General features: G+C 37.8%; 1 protein-coding gene and 1 long non-coding RNA gene across 2 annotated transcripts; both read right to left on the bottom strand.

Moving 5' to 3' along the window:
* Positions 1-8: 8 nt before the first annotated feature.
* Positions 9-6,531, bottom strand: LOC139142212 (uncharacterized). The gene is made up of 3 exons (XR_011554318.1): positions 6,269-6,531; positions 4,784-4,926; positions 9-2,480 (listed from the first exon to the last, which is right to left on the bottom strand). It is a non-coding gene; the product is annotated as an uncharacterized lncRNA (long non-coding RNA).
* A 2,783-nt stretch (positions 6,532-9,314) lies between these two features.
* LOC139142211 (galactosylceramide sulfotransferase-like) lies at positions 9,315-17,407 on the bottom strand. Its single transcript, XM_070712076.1, has 3 exons — positions 17,258-17,407; positions 16,739-16,881; positions 9,315-12,264 (listed from the first exon to the last, which is right to left on the bottom strand). Exons 1-3 carry the CDS (start codon positions 17,267-17,269, stop codon positions 11,139-11,141), a joined length of 1,281 nt encoding a protein of 426 aa, XP_070568177.1. The 5' UTR covers positions 17,270-17,407; the 3' UTR covers positions 9,315-11,138.
* Positions 17,408-19,605: the final 2,198 nt, after the last annotated feature.

Here is a 19,605-nt window from a genome sequence, read left to right as displayed (position 1 = left end):
AAAACGTTGGATATTGTAAACAACTACATCAGCAAGGTAAATACCTTGTATTTCGACATGCTTCGGGGAGGAGATAAATCTATTCGGTTTATAGAACAAACATGATGAAAATATGAACAAAAGTTACAGCGTTTGACCCTTTAATATTTATCGATTCCAAAGTTTCGTTTATGCGATACTTGTCTTGTATTGTGAGGTATTCAACGTATCTGAATTTAGGCGAAAACTAGGTTGTGACAATATTTGTTGACTCGTCGAATCAATTCATGCATGGTATCAAGTACGTAATGGAAAAATCAAGGATAAACGTGTCTCATGAACTGCAGCCCCGATATGTGTTAACCATCGCCACAGCCACACTGCAATACAGACAGTGGCAGAACGCCCAAGAAGGATATAATGTACAGCGCCACCAATGGTTGGAGTGTGCATGTACCACATCACTTATTCTCTGTACACTTCTACTGATTTATGCGGCAACAGGCATTGCGTACATGTGAACGAGTGGTCGAGAACCAGTTGCAAATCATTGTACTCAAAGAGTCGGTTTAGAAGCTTGAACAATCTGATCAGGAACCAAAGTGATCAAATTATACAATTTATCAAAGTTCTAAAATCATTGAAAAATCAGTGAAATCATGCATCGTCATGCAATAAGTTCCAGTAGATGAAAATGATAGTGGAGATTATTCATCAAATATGGGATAAAATAACACTGATACAATGCCCAGCATTCTTTATCTCACTCCTGTACAGACAAAATATTTCAGTGGAAGCACTTCTTAATTTTTGAGTGAAACAAAGCATAAGTTTTATTCTGAATTGTCCACTTGTCGGACGAGTTTTAAACGTTAACTCTACAATTGTAAGTCGCAGAGGGACTCCCTTCTTCCTTCTTTCGAATAGTCCTCCAACATTTTATCGAATAGATAAAACAACGTTTTTAAAAGAAAAAAGTGGTGTAACACGATTGTAAGAGCCAGCAGACTATTGTCATGCATTTGGTGTTCTAATTGTTGGTGGTACTGGGGTATGTAAAGTTCATAAAAACGAAGCGATTTCTCAATGTCGTTTCAATTATCAAGTATGCATTTGCGTCATGTGACGTCATATAAATGTAAATATCGCTTATTTGTCCGTCGACGAATAGAAAAGTTCATTTAATAAGGAATGTAACGACGACTTGATATTTGTAAGTAGCTATGCGAAGTTGTGATATTTAAACAAAATATTCGAAGGTAATGCATTATTCCGACTTCCACCGATGAGGGCGTTGTAGGTCAGGTAGCAAAGTTCTCACACCAGCCGTCCATTGCTGGAGGGACGGTGCTTCAATCTCTTCTTCGTTGTCGTCGATGTATTGTACGTGGTTTCTTTGGAAGCTAAAATCGATGAAGCATTTGTACTGGCGCTATGCGGTTCTTTGTAAGGGTAAAATTCTGTCTTGTTATTATTTGTTTAAACCATGAATATATGTCCTTGTTCAGCCTTTGGCAGAGTACAGAGGCGTCGCTCTTCAACACTTTGACGATGCGAGAGTTGACATCATCATATCCGTCTACACAATCTGCTTTGAGGTTTTCTAAGCGTCGTTTAAATATATCCAGATCCGTTTTGAACCTTGGACCGTACTCGGCGACCTTTCGCCACAAAGTTTGATTGAAATGATCGTACAGCAGCACATCACCGTGGTTCCACTGTCGGATTTTACCGGCTAACTTTTCCGGAACCCTTATTGGATCTGTGTGACGAATATTCATCTTAAAATATAAAATATCTTCCATCTGCCAGCAAAACCGTTTCTTCAACAGTATCAGTGATTCGTCGAGGTATTCCGTCAACAGAACCAGATCAAAGTCTCCTCTAGGCGGGATATGGATTGGTTTATGAAACTCCTGTCGGACATTTTACTTGCCGGCAAGCCAAGATCGAAAAATTGCGGATTTTGTCGAGTCCTGCTGTTGACGTCACTATGGGTTGCATTTGTATATTTTGAGGGATTTGAGACAAATTCGTTTAAATAGGCGAAGGGATCGGATGATGAAATGTTCGTATTATTCATGTATCGTCGCCTGAAATTGAAGAAATTGAAGTAAGATGCAAATTGTCTGACTGGCTCTCGAAGGATCGTAACGTACTTGGGTTTCTCGTGAATTAAAAGCTCGAATATTGCACGATTGTAAATCACGTGACCTGCTGAAATGTCGAACTTGTACTTTTCATAGTCTCCATAACTAACTCCGATTGGTGGATAGAGTTCTGGCAGCGAGCGTTGCGTCATCGGCTTGTGCCTGAAGTGGCCTAGTCTCTGCTTGGAACTGAACAAGAAGGACAGGTTTCTATGGTAACCAAAGCGATACAAGATGGTGGCCAGTGTTGTGCTGCCGGTTTTGTGAGTCTTAATGTAGACGACGTTCTTCGATGGCTTGCACGAGGCTGGCTCTGATATGTCAAAGCTTGTTGTCACAATCGACGAGAAGCTGAAAAAAAAACCAGCAAAAATTATCAAAACCATGCGGGTAAACAGTTTAGGGTCGGAGGGTCTATGTTCAGTAGTTACGGTTTCTGGTTCTGTGACCTCATGTTGATAAGTTTGACTTGTATGGCAACTTTTCAAGATTATGAACGTAAAGGGACTTAAATTTAACTCTGAAGGATCGCTGAACAACATACAATGTTTTCAAGTTGAACTTGACTTTCCAGCGAGTACCTAAAGCAGCAATGACTGTAACTTTCGATAATATTTATTTTTCTTTGAGAGAACAAACACACAGACATCTTCTACTCGTTCAGAGTAATGTTGAAACACAAAACCATTAGCTTGGCAAACGCGGCAATTCTGAATAATGTGCAATATCAAGTTGAAAAATGAATTCTAGACTAAGATTCAGATGTCAACGATAGCATTGGACAGAACACACGTAGGCATGTTCACAGGCTGAACACCAAGAATAATTGTTCGAATAAATAAGAAATGTGCATTTTACGTGGAATAATGGAGTCAACGAACATTTATTCCATACATTCGTCTTTTGTCTCTTGCTTCCCCACCCTCTCTCTCTCTCTCTCTCTCTCTCTCTCTCTCTCTCTCTCTCTCTCTCTCTCTCTCTCTCTCTCTCTCTCATACAAACGCATGCATGCATGCACACATACACCCACACATACTATATACGAGTGCATACATGCATGCACACACACAAACACACACACAGTGAAGAGAGCTTTTCACCAACTACATTCACTGATTTATTTATTACACTACTGCTGTCGACGAAACACAAACTGTATATATTGAAAACTTAACGATATTTTGACAGATCATACGGTGTGAAAATCAAGAAGATCAATTCATCATGCTTTCCTCGTCAATGGACCAACGCTGTATACCATGTGATCACAGCTATTGTTTTTTTTGTATTAACTACGACTCCTAATCAATACAGATATTTAGATATTAAACCAGTTTGTATGTGTATACCATGAGGCCCGTGTCACTAGTTTAGACTTTTGACAATTGAGGTGTCTTCTTGCTACTGTAACTAATTGTATGTCGAATGCGAACAGTGGTTAGATAAAAAATATCGAGAAAAATATATTCCTCTACGGTAGTATACGCTTCGAAAGTGAAAGGCTTATACTTTTGCTCAAACTTTCCTCAATGAAACTTTCAACCATTCTCTTACTAGTCAGAAGAAAAATCAGGGGTCACTCTGCAAAGTTAAGTACTTAAAAAACAAATAACCTAACATTTACCAATACTTGACATTGAAAATGGCCGCCGTCCCTGTCTTAACTCTATGAGGAAAAATAAAATTGTCGATTTTTGAAAACTAAGATAGTGAAAACTTTTCTTATGTCATCAGCTTGCTTTAAGGTAGAACGCACCTCGGGGACAGACATTCGGACTCTCAAACTTTTACAATTCTCTTCTGATATATCACATGTGGGGGTTCATTTTAAAGCTCTTGGTGTAAGAAAACTTTTTACCGGCTTAGTTTTTTGGAAATTCGAAAATTTTATTTTTCTCCATAGAGTTAACACAGGGATGGCGGCCATTTTGAATTTCTGATAACGGTAAATCTTGGGTAATTTGTTTCTCTAGTACCAAATTTGCACGGTGAACCCCTATTTTTATTTTTGATTTTGAAAGAGAATGATTGAAAGATTCCTTGAGGAAAGTTAGAGCAAAAATTTAAGTCTTTCACTTTCGAGGTGCATACTACCTTAAATGAGCACCAACATGCCTAACTTGTGGATCAGAAAAAAATGTAAAAATTGAGAGTCCGAATATCTGTCCCTGAAGAGCATCATTGCGATAGGATGCGATTAGGTTTCCTGCAAACGTTACTACCCTCTAAAAGCAGTACTTTATACTACTGCAGGGCAGTTTGACTTACAGTCCATGCCGTCGATCGATGATTGATGATGGCTGGGGCGAGTCGTGGTTCGGGGGCCCACTCAGGGTGATTGTGATGCTACAGTCTTGCACACTTCAAAATGTTCACTAGCACTCTTTATAAAATGTCTGTCACACAAAGTTGTGGTTAATGCTCCATTCGTTGTAATTTTTTGATATATTTTCGAGTAATTTTGTTGTCTTTGGGAGATACATAGTGTTGTCCCACTCCCAAAATAGTGTAGAAGTACCAAGATTCAACTTGGCAATTCATACAGCATATATCAGTGTTAGGTCCAATGCCATTATTTATTTATGTCACTGAATTTTAACGAAAATGTGATCAAGAGATACACTAATTGTGCCCTTAATTTCAATTACTGATACCTTGTTGTGTTGTTGGTCATCGGGAAAATTTTGAATCCTGTCGGCACTGCCTTAAACTTCCATCTCGTTGATGAAGTATCGATGAGATAAATGAAAATACAGCACACAGAAATGCCACAGACAGCGATGAGGGTCACTTGTTTCTGAGATATAAAACAGAAAAGCATCTTAGTTAAGACATGATGATGACTCCGTAATCTGTTGCAGTGGCGTTACCATGGTATCGTACGTCACAAATTGGTTTCCCTGTATGTTCTATATTCCTACGAAAAGTCCTGGCACTGTAAAAAGAATTTCGACGTGGATGTATAAAGTTTCTCAAGGAATTTGCGTGAATGTGATGTACTAGACAGACTGTTTGTCAAACTGTTTTAGCGTCCACGTCTATCCTGTTATCGTTTCTATTTGCTATTAAGGTTCAAGTTCAACTGTTTTGACCAATGTGTCGCTTCAATTCATCGATAAAATCAATGACATTTACCTCGTATTCGGCTATATTTGTAAAAAAGGCTCTAATTTCCATGCAGTTTTTTTCCCAAGGATACATTGAAATAGTCGCTCTTTTTCCCATTTGGTCAGCGTTAAATTTTCACGACTATGAGACTTCCATTTTGGAAATGCTGATTGCATTAAATTCAGATTTCAGAAACAAAGCTGGATACCCAGGTGGTTTGGCAGTGCCAGTCAAGCGATTTTAAACTAATAAAACACCCGAACTGAATTTCACAGTGTGACAGTGCATCCTTTGCTAAAGACGTTTTGATGGGTCAATGTCTCGCCCCACTTCGGTGTCCATTTCAGGGCAGGAGGATTCGATGAAGTCTGTACTTTGGTGGATATGAATAACTACGAGTCAGACAGGCAAATCTTGTGATATTTTATTTCGTAACTTGTCAATGTTTTTACGATTTCAGTTCAAAGGGCAAGATAGATCCGTACACCCTCTTTCGATCACTGAGTATCTCCTATACATACATTATGTGTGTGTATGTATATATATATATATATATATATATATATATATATATATATTATATATATATATATATATATATATATAAAGTCATGAAAAAGTTCAATCACAGGAGATATAGGTGTTTTAGAAGGCAGAATACACAACACTCTTGCTTAATGTCTGTGAAATATTCTTAAAAATTAACTCAGCCATTCTAGAGAGAGTGAGTCTAGGTCTAACAGCGTTAGTTTCCCTGACTAGGGTTTTGTTATTGCTACAAAATGAAGTGTTCGATCTAGCGAACTCATACGTTTGCATACACAGTAAGCTTTCTTCAGCTCTAGTGCTGTGCTAAGCGCTCAGATTTAAAAAAAATCTTTCGAGCGTATTGTGACACGTTGACGATACTAATAGATTGTCGACGAATTTCACATGTAGCTCAGTTACGGCAAACCATGGTGTCGTATGTTACCCGTGTCATGGAAAAGAAACTGAAGGAAAAATTACACCATTCCGGTACAAAACTTTACCTGCATATCGTGATGTTGAAAACTTGTCAAAGATATACGTCCAAACTTGAAAATTTCTTCACCACGTCTAGCGTAGAGTGTCTTTCCCTGCTAACATCATCGGCGCGGGGTCAGAGGGGTCGATGTGTAGGCCCCTACGCGATGACTGGTGACGTGGTGTCCTCATAAATTTTACGTCCTATCGTGTTACCAAACACTGCAGTGGCATCGTTAATCGTCATCTTGTGAACTGGATAGAGAAGTCCGGATTAGATGATATCTACCTGAAAAAATTACCAATGTAATCTTCATCTCTGGAATCTAACTGTTGTTTTCTTATTGTGTGTAATGATTCGACTGGAATAACCCTTTTAAAACTTTTAACTTAAGGCAGAACGCACCTCGGGGACAGACATTCGGACTCCAAAACTTTTACAATTCAATTCTGATCTACCACTTGTGGGGGTTCATTTTAAAGCTCTTGGTGCAAAAAAACCTTTTCAACAGCTTAGTTTTCCGAAATTCGAAAATTATATTTTTCTCCATATATTTTTCTCTATTTTTCTCCAGGGATGGCGGGCACTTTGAATTTTAAATATCGGTAAATCTTGGGTTATTTGTTTCTCTAGTACCAAAATTTGCACAGTGACCCCTGATTTTTATTCTTGATTTTGAAAGAGAATGGTTGGAAGATTCCCTAAGGAAATTTTGAGCAAAAGTTTAAGTCTTTCACTTTCGAGGAGCATTGGTATGGTGTGAATCTACAATGGGATGAATTTTATTATCGATTTTACATTTCATTGTAACTTTCAGATGACATCGTGGATTCAAGGTTCCACTTGCTAAAAAAATGAATATTCCGCCCCATTCAAATCGTTTGCTAGTCGCATCAACCTAGAATTTCACTAAAAAATATTGACGCCACTTATAACATTCCTAACTTAGACTGAGCATACACATACACATACAACTGCCATACAGGTAACATCGGCTGACAAAGGAATGCACGTTTTACTCAGCATCGTCGACAATCGCAATCTTAATATAGAAAAAGAATATAATCGCGTTCTAGTCCTTTTATACAGGGAAATTTTCCGAATGGTCTCATTACTAGGTATATTTGCTACTGGACGATTCGTAGCATGCTGAAAATTGCATTTATCAACGTTTCAAGACGCGAGATTTGACAGTTCGTTATAAGAAAACAAAGTGTCTTTGATGCACCATAGCGTAACACTCTCAAAGGTAAATTGTGCATATCTGTCTTTATCATGGCAAGTTAAAACTAGTTTCTATCAACAAAAACGTGTTTGTCAAAATGGCTTCGGATGACCAAACACATTTTAGATACTAACACTTGATGGATCAGACACACTGACGCGATTGGACAACACATAGAGATCCACTTAGGGGACCGATTCCGTCGTGTATGAGTACTCTGTGATGTCAGCTCGACACCCTGACCACGACTGACGTCACCGTTTAGATATTGACCAGGTGGTGGGTCACGAAATTCGCAGAGTAAACTTAAATTTAGTCATATCTGTTTCAGTTAACCCTTTGAGTGCTGTAATATTTCTGACCAAAATTTTAGTGCAATATTTTTGCAAATTTTTATCAAATTTTTCTATAATTCTTTTAAAAATTTGGACCAAATGGACAGCACTTTTCACAGACTGCAGTTTTGGGTCAACATTTTGGAAAAAATCATACAAAACATGTTTGGACCTCGAAAACATCGTCTGGATTATACTTTGTAAAGGTGACAAAAATTGACGTTGGCACTCAAAGGGTTAATATGTTAAAACCCCGAGAAAATGTTGTTTTGTGACCTTGGCAATGCTTTCAAAAGACTGGTGATACAAGTAAGAATCAAGGTAAGACTTTCATGGTCCCCGTGTTATATGGCTTTGACGATGAAGTATACTACAATGAACAAAGAAAAATGTTTTTAGCATTTGCGTGGGTCAATCTATGTAGAAGGGGAAAGATGCGAGAATTAGTTTTTCCATCAACTTTTATAGAGTCTCCTGTGAATATTTGCTATGCTAGGATTCACTAATCTTGTCTAAAACTGTTGTTAGAGTATTGCTTCGTGAATTCTATATCATCAGAAAATGCAACGAGCAAAAAATAGAAAACAAATTTAATATGACTTTGTAAAATTTCTATGGAAGAAAAAATTGATTGTATAATCTGTTGTATACGGAGAAAGAAATGCATGCATAGATCACATGCCAGGGTTGGTTTTATTTTGTGAAGGGAAGGTTACTTTTCTGTTAGAGTGTACTGACGTTTGAAGGAAACATTTCCAGTCAAACCTGTCACTGCGATACTTGTGGATAACATCTGCTCGATGGAAGTGCAGTGCAGCTCACAAACGTTTTTGTACAGCTTTAAATTTGTGTTTGTGTCGGGTGAACGAACTTATATCTGCATGTACCTAGAGCAACACCTGTTGTTTGCCTCGTCAGCGTAGTCGCCATCAGTTTCAAGGTTCTGATTATGACTTGTTTAATTTGAAGCATTTGGTGACATGTTTGAAAGGCCAACATAGAGATGTGTTGTCGAAGCTGTGTTTGTCGTCAGTGCCATTTTATTCTCTGTTTATAGCTAAATATTTATATCCTGCCGCTCGATCCATTTGGTTTTAAAATATCCTGCATTGAAAATCGCAAAGTTTAAAGGAGCTTGCTTCTATTTACGGGTTCATCGTTTGCAGGAGAACCATTTTAAATGCCGGACGGCCTGGCAGATCATCGTGACAGCAGACAGGGGATTATCAGCACCACATAGTAGCACAAATATTGCTTCTCGTATTTACTATCACTAAGTCTCCATTCACAAATACTAGAGAGTGGGGTAGGAGGGATTCAGGGGGTTGTAGAGGGGATCTTGAAGGTTTTGCTCTGGATAAAAGGGTAATGTGAAAATATTTGGTCAAAGTTCCATTTTTTACAATGTTCAGATTGCAGAATTTGGTAGGTAAGTCAATATCTTTGTCGTCCAACTTGAACGGTTCTGATGTTAGTAATAAACAAAGTCTAGAACAATTTTATCACCTAACATGACTTTTATTCAAAAAATCTAAGATAGTATGAATGCCATTTAATTTTCATGGGGAAAAACAGCTAGTAGACCTTTTACCAGGGCAGAAGCTGCAGCTGTTGATAATATTTTTCAATATTTCTATGCACTTTGTCAAATACAGTTTCTTGCTATCTCCCTACATCATGCTAAAACGCACAACATGCAGTTTGTCGACAAAGCCTGTATATGTAAATAATATTGTTGATAACTGAATTAGAGTTCAGATTGAAAGTCGTTTTTCAATGATACAAATGCATGGTACACATACACAGGCTGTGTTGGTGAGCGGAACACTTTAAAAGTTAAACATGCTATAGCCAGCTGAACAAGAGCGCAGTTGATAATTGGACAAAAATATTCGAAAATACAGCTACTGCACTGCTACTGCTACAGGCAGTGTCACTGTCACTGCATACCGGCAGTGACAGTGATAGCTCTGACACTGATGTGGTTGAAAAAATCTCTGTTTGGTCATACAACGTTCATGACAATGAAACATACACAAGATCAGAATAGAGAGCAACATATGAAAGACAGGGAGACTTGACATTTATCAATAAACAATGGTCAAAAGGGAAAATAGGTGTATTAATGTTCACAGAAAAGTGTTGACTATGGTAAACAAAAAGTGCATCTTATTCTATTCCTATATGGCTACCTGTATTTGTCAGCAAAGAATACATCGTCTGTAAAGAGTGACCAAGTAATTGAATCTTTATCATGTTGAAACGCTTTAAGTCTAGTTACACAGCTTGAGTATGAATATGCAGCTGCGTTATCGTGTATTGACACTTCAATTTATGGCCGGACTGAAATGCAACTGACACCAATGTAAGTGTACATTATCCATATTGTGTCGATAAGCTGAATACTGAATATGATAAGATGTTAATTAAGCAAGAGATTGGAGTTGATACAAAAAGCAAAAATACTGTAAAAGTATTAAAATTTATATTTGTAATATTGTTCGCTTAAGGATGTGTAAAAGTATTGTCATACTTTTGAATCAGAAAATTTTGAAATTCTGCGTAATATAAAAAATTAAAGAAAAGATCGGGTCATCATGCTTGATTTTCTACAAACTGGCGATGAAAAGTCACTGCAAATCTTTTAATCACTGAAAATCACTATATAAAACCATTCATTCAGTGAATGACATGTTCACATTCTCATCGTACAATAACACAAAATTAAACACTTAGAACGGGAAAAATTCTTAATCTAAATGACAAAAATGTGTGACTAAATGGAATCATTTAGTTTTTTACCATATTTGACATTGTTACACCCCAAATTTCAGAGATTTAAAGTGTTATTGAATGGAATATTTCAATCTTCAAGTATTGTCAATTTTGTAAAAATGTTATAAGTAAAATCTAGGTCATCACGCTCACGGAATATCGTCATACAAACTGCTACCAACATTTCTATAACCACTACAGAATATTTATGCGTGCATCATAAAAAGGTAGTTAAGAGTCGAACGCCTGCGTGAAGAACTACACAATAGTACTTGAATATCCCTAATGCATATTTGGTTACATGATAGTTTTGGGGGGGGGGGGGAGGACTTGAACAAATTTGATCACATAGGTGATTCGAATTTTCAGGGTATTGAGGGGGTGTCTAAAAACAATGAAATTTCAATCGCGATTTCTCCAACCCCCCCCCCCCCCGTACAATTAAATGAAGCTAATAGGAGGGCGGCAACTCCGTCTGCTATGTGATAGTTAGGGTCTAAATCTCGCCGATGAAATGTCCAACAAACGGACCAACAAACGTCCCGCCCGTAGTTCCATTCTTATGACTTGTGATAGAATTCAGAAACCAAGCCTTTTTTAAGCTTTTCCTTCGCATTGCGTGGTACTCTCTGCTTTCTTGTTATTCTTGCGAAATACGAGAATATGTTCCGGTTGAGGTCTTGGCATAGAACCGACGCATTGCGCTTGAGCACATTGACATATTTATGTGTCCTTGCATTTTTGACCTGTCCTTCAATGCATTCGTTTTTCAGGTCTTCCAAACGTTTTCTCAAATCTAAAAGATCCCTTTCAAACGTCGGCCCATATTTTCCTACTTCCCGCCACAAAGTTCGATTGAAGTGTTCATACAATATTACATCGGCGCTGTTCCAATTTTTTGTCTTCTGTATAAGACCCTCAGGCAATTTGGTCCCGTTTGGGTGAACAACATTTATTTTAAAATATAGAATATCATTCATTTCCCAGCAGAATTTTTTCTTCAACACCAAGAGAGATTCGTCGAGGTATTCCGTAATCAACACGAGATCAAAGTCTGTTTCGATTCTGGACAGAGCCCTTGCGACGTCACTGGGCGCGTCCATTTGCTGTAAGGGTAACCCAAGGTCGAAGAACTGTGGGTTTCTATTTGGAATGTAGATGCTGCGGTTTCTAAGTCGAGCGCGGTTGCTATAGTTTGACGGCTGTCTGAGAAATACTTCCAAATACTCGAGCCGTTCTTCCGGCGAATGAGCTCTTATTCTCATATATCTTTCAGGTAACTGAAAAAACCTAAAGAAGGAAACAAATTGTTGTACTGGCTCTCGTAGAATTGTGATGTACTTAGGTCGTCCTGCTATCAGATAATCAAAGACAGTTTTGTTGTGATAAATCAAATGACCAGCCGAAATATTGAATTTATAGCGTTCGTATTCGCCGTAGGGGACTCCCACCGGCGGATATATCTGTGGCTGAGAATATGGTGTGAGCGGCTTATGTCTGAAGTGACCGTGTGGCTGCCGGAAAGTGAACAAGAAAGAGAGGTTTCTGTCGTGTCCGTAACGGTACAAAATGGTGGCCAGTGTCGTGCTGCCGGTCTTATGGGTCTTCACGTAGACGATGTTCTTCGTAGGTACACAGAGATCTTCCTTCGTGAGGTGAAGTGTAGACGCCATTCTCGACGAAATTCTGAAACGAGAGGAAAGAGAAGTTATCTGCTTATGAAACATATTTTCCCGCCACTCGTCATGGTAGATGTATACAAAGGAAATAACACTTTGTGAACGACAAGGGAATTCTCAAATGTTGATTGCCGCTCATCTATTAAACCGACACTGCTGCATCGTCGTAAACAACGCGCCTCTTTACGGCAACAACTTAGCTCTGCCCGTTGAATTTTGCGTAGGTCGGCGGAGCGGAAATTAAGCTCTGGCTCGCGAGAATGCACTCCTGTTACTGTTCCCTTTGACAGGTTATGATCATCAAATTAAATTCAGTAAAATAGAACTATTGTAGCTATAGTCAGCTTCTGTGAATATGAATTGTCCCAGGCAATGTGGGTTAAAAGCGTGAAAACGAGTTTTAGGAGACATCAATTTTAATTTTACTTCTCTTACAAAATATGGAACCATTCTCTAAACCTACCATGCGAAGGCCTTTTCTGACTTTAAAGGGACAGGTTTGCCATCATATCATTTTTATTAGCTACTATAGACTATAGTCTATAGAAGCTATTGGGATGGGTATCCGTCCGACGTCCGCCGTCAATCTGTATGTATGTATGTATGTATGTATGTATGTATGTATGTATGTATGTATGTATGTATGTATGTATGTATGTATGTATGTATGTATGTATGTATGTATGTATGTATGTATGTATGTATGTATGTATGTATGTACGTACGTACGTACGTACGTACGTACGTACGTACGTACGTATGTATGTATGTATGTATGTATGTATGTATGTATGTCCGTTTGTGAGGCGTCCGTCCACTCAAATATCTTGAGAACTGCAGTACTTACTGATTTGATATTTGTTGTGTAGATGAAAAATATGATTTTGAGAAACTGTTTATTTTGATTTTTTGATTTTGTTGAAAATAAGGCAAATTAATGCCAAAAAAGGCGTTTTGGGTAAAAAATCTTCTTCTTCATATACGCTTGTCAGACATATTTGTTATTTGGTATACAGGTCCTTAGGGACAACCCAACTTAGATTTGTTCAAATTGTGATGAAATATGCAAATCTGTATTGTTAAGGAATTTTTTTTTGTCATTTTTGATCAAAATATGACTTACATTGTATGTAATTCTTGTACTGTATAAACCCTATCAATTCACCCAGAAAAAAATAATTGATATGATTTTAAATAATTGAATTAATTAGGAAATAATCAAAGACAAAATAATTTTAGTGTAGAATTATCAGAAAGTTCAACTTTTTTGACAGTTCATAGTGAAATGTTTACCATCTTCGAAGATTACAACATGTAAAGGCAACTTTCCTGAATCCCAACTTTGACATATTCTGAACCGTCATTTATTGTGCCCTGTAAAAGAAATTGCTCAAAATAGTTTGTCATGATAGGGTGGTCAAATAAATAGAGATATAAATCGTGTACCTACACAGATCGTTCAAAAACTCATTTTTATAGGAGATGGCAGCTATGAAAAATTCTACCGTATTCTGTATAATCTCGAACAGTTGTGTGGCCACTATGTCAACACACACTTTCAAAATCGCGTACCATTTTTAGTCTGGCTCGGACAACCAAACCCTATATATCATGTATATTGCTGGGTTCCCCGACTGTGGCATAAAGTCCTGCGAATATAAATCGTGTACCTACGCAAATAGTTCAGAAAACCCCATTTGTCTCAGAGATGACAGCTATCAAAATTGCTACGATAGAGAGATGAAGGAAATCAGGAAAGGTGTAATTGAAATGAATCGAAAATATCTTAGTTGCTACTTTTCTTGACGGTCTTATTGTTTATCAGAGTGTTCTTGGAGAACATAGGATGATGTTCATCATGAAAGAAGTGCGAAGTGTTGGATTTTACGGCCTACACGAGGGCCGAAAGTAGCCGACAGCTATTCATACAATGCTGGCGAACCTGCAGTGACTGAAATCATATCGATGACGTAATCCAATTGGTGATTGGCTAATCGTGGAAATGATATTATGGTATAGCGTCGCCAACTTGGGAAATGACCTGCATGCACTGATTATCGATGTATTAATTGTAATACTGTGTTGGATTGCCTTCACCCTCGCTGTCACAGTCCACGTCACGTGATTTACCAGTCATTGGGCATGGTTTTGGTAAAGAAATTATGAATATGCATGAATCATCAAAACGTGCGCCATTGCAAAAAAGCCTTAACCAAGAGCAAGTCACTTGTTATATGGAAAGCTGAATTTAAACTGTTGACTTCTTTCAATGTGATGATTTACATGCTTGAGTTACATGTGACGCCGTTAAAATAAACATTGCGTTTCTGTGCAAGGACATTTGTAGTGATGGATACGCCTCCAGAAGAAACAATGAGCGGAATCCACAGTTTTATGGCGTTTAGTGTCCCGACCTTTCTATTTAATGGGTCTTTGGAACGAGAACTAATTAAAAGCAAGTTTCAAGTCTCATCACGCTAAAGCTTATGTAGAGGTCAACAACGGCCTGGTCAGTATTTACTATATATCCTTGGACCCCCTAGCTAAGTGTAATGTTTCTTATTTTCTTGGATAGAAAATAGATGAGGCAAGCGTTTTACAGTCGACCACTTTTGCCGAATTGTCAAAACAGTAATATTTGAAATCAGCGGCAGACTGACCAATTTACTGAATTTAAATGTCTGCATAAAGAGCGTGATAAACAGTATCTTAGAAGTTGACATTTCTCTATAAAACAAAGCGTTTTGAAGTAAAATACTGTCTGCCAAGGTAATTCAGGGGGATTCGAAAATTTTGGGGTAGTACAGGGGGACTTGAAAGTTTTGCTCTGCCTGTAGGGGGGAACCTGAAAACTTTTTGGTTCCCTTTTTTACGATTCAAGGGTTTCATGGGTAATCCAATGAAAATTTAATAACATTTTCATGTCATCCAATTGTTCTAATGTTAGTAGTAATTAAACAAGATCTAGAACCATTTTGTCCCCTTCATTACTTTTGTCTCGAAAAACTAAAAAAATGTATGAACTTTCGTAAAAAAACATAACCAAGTAGGCCTACTATCAGGGCAGAAGCTGCAACTGTCGATAATCTTTTCAATATTTCTATGTAGCATCAAAGACAGTGTCTTGCTGTCTCCCTATAGCATGCTGAAACACACAATATTCAGTTTTTAGACAAAAGCCTGCATATATGGATATTGGGTGATAATTGAATTAGAGTCCAGACTGAAAGTCATTTGTCAATGATACAAATGCGGGATACATGTTCACAGGCTGTGCTGGCAAGCTGAATATTGGACAATTTAACACACTGTAGAAAGAAGAACAAGAATGCAGTTGTATAAACTGTACAAAATTGTTGTCAAAATTATCAAAGTTATAATCTACCTACGGGTAGTGTCACTATCACTGTATTCCGGCAGTGACAGAGAAAGCTCTGACTATGAAGTACGTGAAGAAGAGTTCGGGTCGTGTGACGCTCATGACAGCGAAACATACTTGTACACAAGATCAGACCAGAAAGCAACACATGGAAGACCAGAGACTTGAAAGTTATCTGGGATTTTTGAATTCTGGCATATGAGAATTAACAAATATAAAAGAAAAAAGATGGGGTCACCATACTTGATTTTCTGAATTTTCACATTCTCATCGTAAAATAGCACAAAGGTAAAACTTTGTACAGCAAAGAATCTACGGTATTTTAAATGAACAAATGTGTGACAATATGGAATTACTTCATCTTACTTAATTTACCATTATTATAGCAAAAATTCCAGGGATGAAAACATTTATCTGATGGAATATTTTAAGCTTCCAGTATTGTTGATTTTTCAAAAACTAATAAGTTGCATCTAATGTAGCCAGGAATTCACAATTTGCAAACTCTCTCATGAACGTCATTTTGTGTGCTCTTAAGCAGGTGCCTTTGACCTGGTCACATTGGATTAACTCAAGTCGGCTTAGACAAATAAATGGAAACATTCCACTGATGTGTTTAAAAATGAATCAATTTAAGAATTTTCCTTCGCAATATGTCTCTACCCACTGTTAATAACAGGTAGTATTGAACATTTGCGAGCAGAAATGCCCAATACATGTTTATTTTTTCTTTGCGTGCATTCCTAAAAGTATGCGGCTATATGACAATTGTTGGGGGACTTGAAAATTTTTGAGGGTATTGATCTGAAAAAATTCAATCGCGATTCCCCCCTAGTTATTTGTGTACGCAGCCTTATTTAAAGAGATTGGCAGCGACACATGTCGACCTCTCATCACGTGACTTCATGAAGAATCGGTTCACAGAGGTAGACTTTTAGTTGACCCTGAAATCTTCAGCCTCTTAAATTTATAAACTGTCTTCTCTCCCGGGACTTTTTAAAGTCAACCCGAGTTCAAAATGCTTAGATCAAGCGAACCCTCTGGGAAGAATATCGACAAGTTATAGACGAAAAACAGTTATTTTATATTTTATTTTCATTACCTTGATAAACTGGTCCGCAGTGAGGAGAATTTCAATCTTGAAGGCGTCGGTATACCCAACCATTCGTCAGATGACGTCTTCATCAGGTAGATGATGATACACGTCAACCAAATGCTGCAGACAGCGAGAAGAGTTCTTTGTTTCTGAGATAAAATTCAATATCATGTCGTGTTCAAGAGTGCACATCTGAAGTTGACGACAAAGTTTAAAACCATGCTCCCTCAGACACGCCCTGCCCATATACCATAGACCAGAAAAGCATTTTTATGAGTGTCATGCATACATACTGTCCTTCAGAGAATTTCCATTTATTCACCATAATTAGCTTTGGATTGCAGTATATATGTAGCTTGGATATGCCAACAAATTGGTCGAATAAATAACCTCTTTGCTATTAACTTTCAAATTTTGCGCGCTGCAACGTACACGTTTCCTTCAAGGGCCAGAGTTGGCCACGACTTTGGCTGATAATCAACCCAAGACGATCGAAAATGAAAATGGAAAACAGTAGAACCATACCTTGATAACCATAGTTGTACAAATTTGACACGACTGAAACCGACGATTTCTAATCTCAAGTCAGTTGATGTGGTATTCGCAGTTCGCTCTTTCATTCCATCGTGTCGATGGGCATGGTGCGTGGCAGATGCACAAAAGACCGATGACGTGGCGTCTGCAGTCAGAGTTTAGCTCAAAAGTTCATATTCAGGGACCACGGTCGCTTGCGGTTAGATACACGGCGATGGCCGCTGTGGTATGCAATTACAAGTTGGGAATCGGAAGGCCGCTATACGCACGTATTTCAGAGTTCGGAGACGGATTTCCATGACAAAAAAGCCAGAGTTTATTCAAGAAACCAGCATCGATGGCTTCCAATACATCTCTGGATTCAAACCTGCTATCCTCTTTGCGTCAAAAACGAGCTTCTGTGCATATTTAGCAGATTTAGGTGCCATCTTCTAAAAATATGAAACGACCACTTTCTTACAACAGCATTGATTTGAATGAAGCGGTGCTAACTGTTAGGAAGGAGATAGCCAATCACAGCGCATTCAAATTACCCGCTGTTGTTGTAAGAAAGTGTTCATTTCATGTTGAAAGCGCGGGTCCCGTCGGAAATCGCACCAAAAATAATGAAAATATAGTTACGGCTAACTCAACAGACCAAGCTGCTACAACGTTCCATATCAAACTCTCCAACATGATACCTCGCCATTAAACCACAGGCAACTCTAACTCAAAGAGTAAAAAGTAGATAAAAATAGAAAAATAAAACAATAAATCAAACAGGTAAACAAAAATAAACAAGTAAACAAGGAAGCAAACAAACGACGGACTGCTCAATTGTGAGACTTCTGTGAAACAGACTAGATTACTGCAGTAGAACACAGTAGCAATATGTTACCTTTGTACAATTAATGCATCAATAATCAGTGCGGGTCATTTCCCATATTGGCGACGCTATACCATAATATTATTTCCACGATTAGCCAATCACCAATTGGATTACGTCATCGATATGATTACAGTCACTGCAGGTTTGCCAGCATTGTATGAATCGCTGTCGGCTACTTTCGGCCCTCATGTAGGCCGTAAAATCCAACACTTCGCACTTCTTTCATGATGAACAAGATCCTATGTTCTCCAAGAACAATTTGATAAACAATAAGACCGTCAAGAAAAGCAGCAACTAAGATATTTACGATTCATTTCGATTACCACTTTCCTGATTTACTTCATCTCTCTCGTGTAGAATATTTGATAGCTGCCATCTCCGATACAAATGGGGTTTTTTGAACGATTTGTGTAGGTACACGATTTATATTTCGTGGGACTTTATGCCAGAATCGGGGAAACCCAACAATATATAGGGTTTGGTTGTCTGGGAAAGACTAAAAATGGTATGCGAACTTGAGAGATTGGCTACACAATCAACTGTAAGATTCACCTTGCCACCTACCATTCACCTACCATTCCATAGAAAGGTGAATCTTGTCTGTGTCATGGAAGTATCACAATTAATCCGTAAGTCATTTATTTGTTTGCTGGTGTACCTGTTTATTTTTGTTTGTTTCGTCAATTTTTTTTCTTTTTTGGCCTTTTTTTCATATTTTTTATCTTTTATTTTTTATTTCCTTGTTGAGGCCATAGAAAAAAATGTGCTGTTCCGATAACCCGACCTACCCTATATTTTCCTGCCGACCTTAAACGTTTTAGAACTACGTAAACACGGAGGTAAAAACAGAAAGCAAAAAAAAATCCAATAAAATCACGCGTTCGTTACCTGGCATTTGATTTTTGCTTGAACGTGGACGTCTTTTATATTTTTATTCCTTTTATATGTATGATACGTTTTTCTGGAAATATTGCATATTTAAAATGCATATTTAAAATTAAAAATATTTTGGAAAAAATCCCTACCTACCTTCCCAATTTTTGAAAACCATGTATCGGAACAGCACAATTTATTTTTTTACCCTTACTGTTATTCAGTCAGAGTTCCCCGAGGTTAAATCGCCGTTGCCTTACATATACCAATTTAACATTAACCCTTTGAGTGCTGCAATGTTTCCCGCCAAAATGTTACAGCAACATTTTATAATTTTTTATGAATTTTTTCTGCACTTTTTTGTATAATTTTGGACCAAATGGACATCACATATCATTGGCTACAGTTTTTTTTACCAAAATTGTGGCAAAAATCTGAAAAAAAATTGACTGGTGTTTATTTTATAGACGCCGTAAAAATTTGATTGTGGCGCTCCAAGGGTTAAGCAAAAAATGGTAAATTCAATGTAATTGCCTGCCCAGTAAAAGTTACAACAAGAGACAAGAAAATAACGTCAAGGAGACGATACCAATTTTGC

This window comes from Ptychodera flava, chromosome 10 (genome assembly GCF_041260155.1).
Source record: "Ptychodera flava strain L36383 chromosome 10, AS_Pfla_20210202, whole genome shotgun sequence".
Lineage (NCBI taxonomy): Eukaryota > Metazoa > Hemichordata > Enteropneusta > Ptychoderidae > Ptychodera > Ptychodera flava.
Note: the sequence above shows the minus strand (reverse complement) of the source record. Positions and strands in the feature narration are given on the sequence as shown.

Bases quoted from the DNA above. Each gene is read 5' to 3' on its own strand.
- LOC139142211 (XM_070712076.1), bottom strand. The intron at 12,265-16,738 runs GTAATGAAAATA...CTCTCGTTTCAG, and splicing joins CTGCGGACCAGTTTATCAAG to AATTTCGTCGAGAATGGCGT.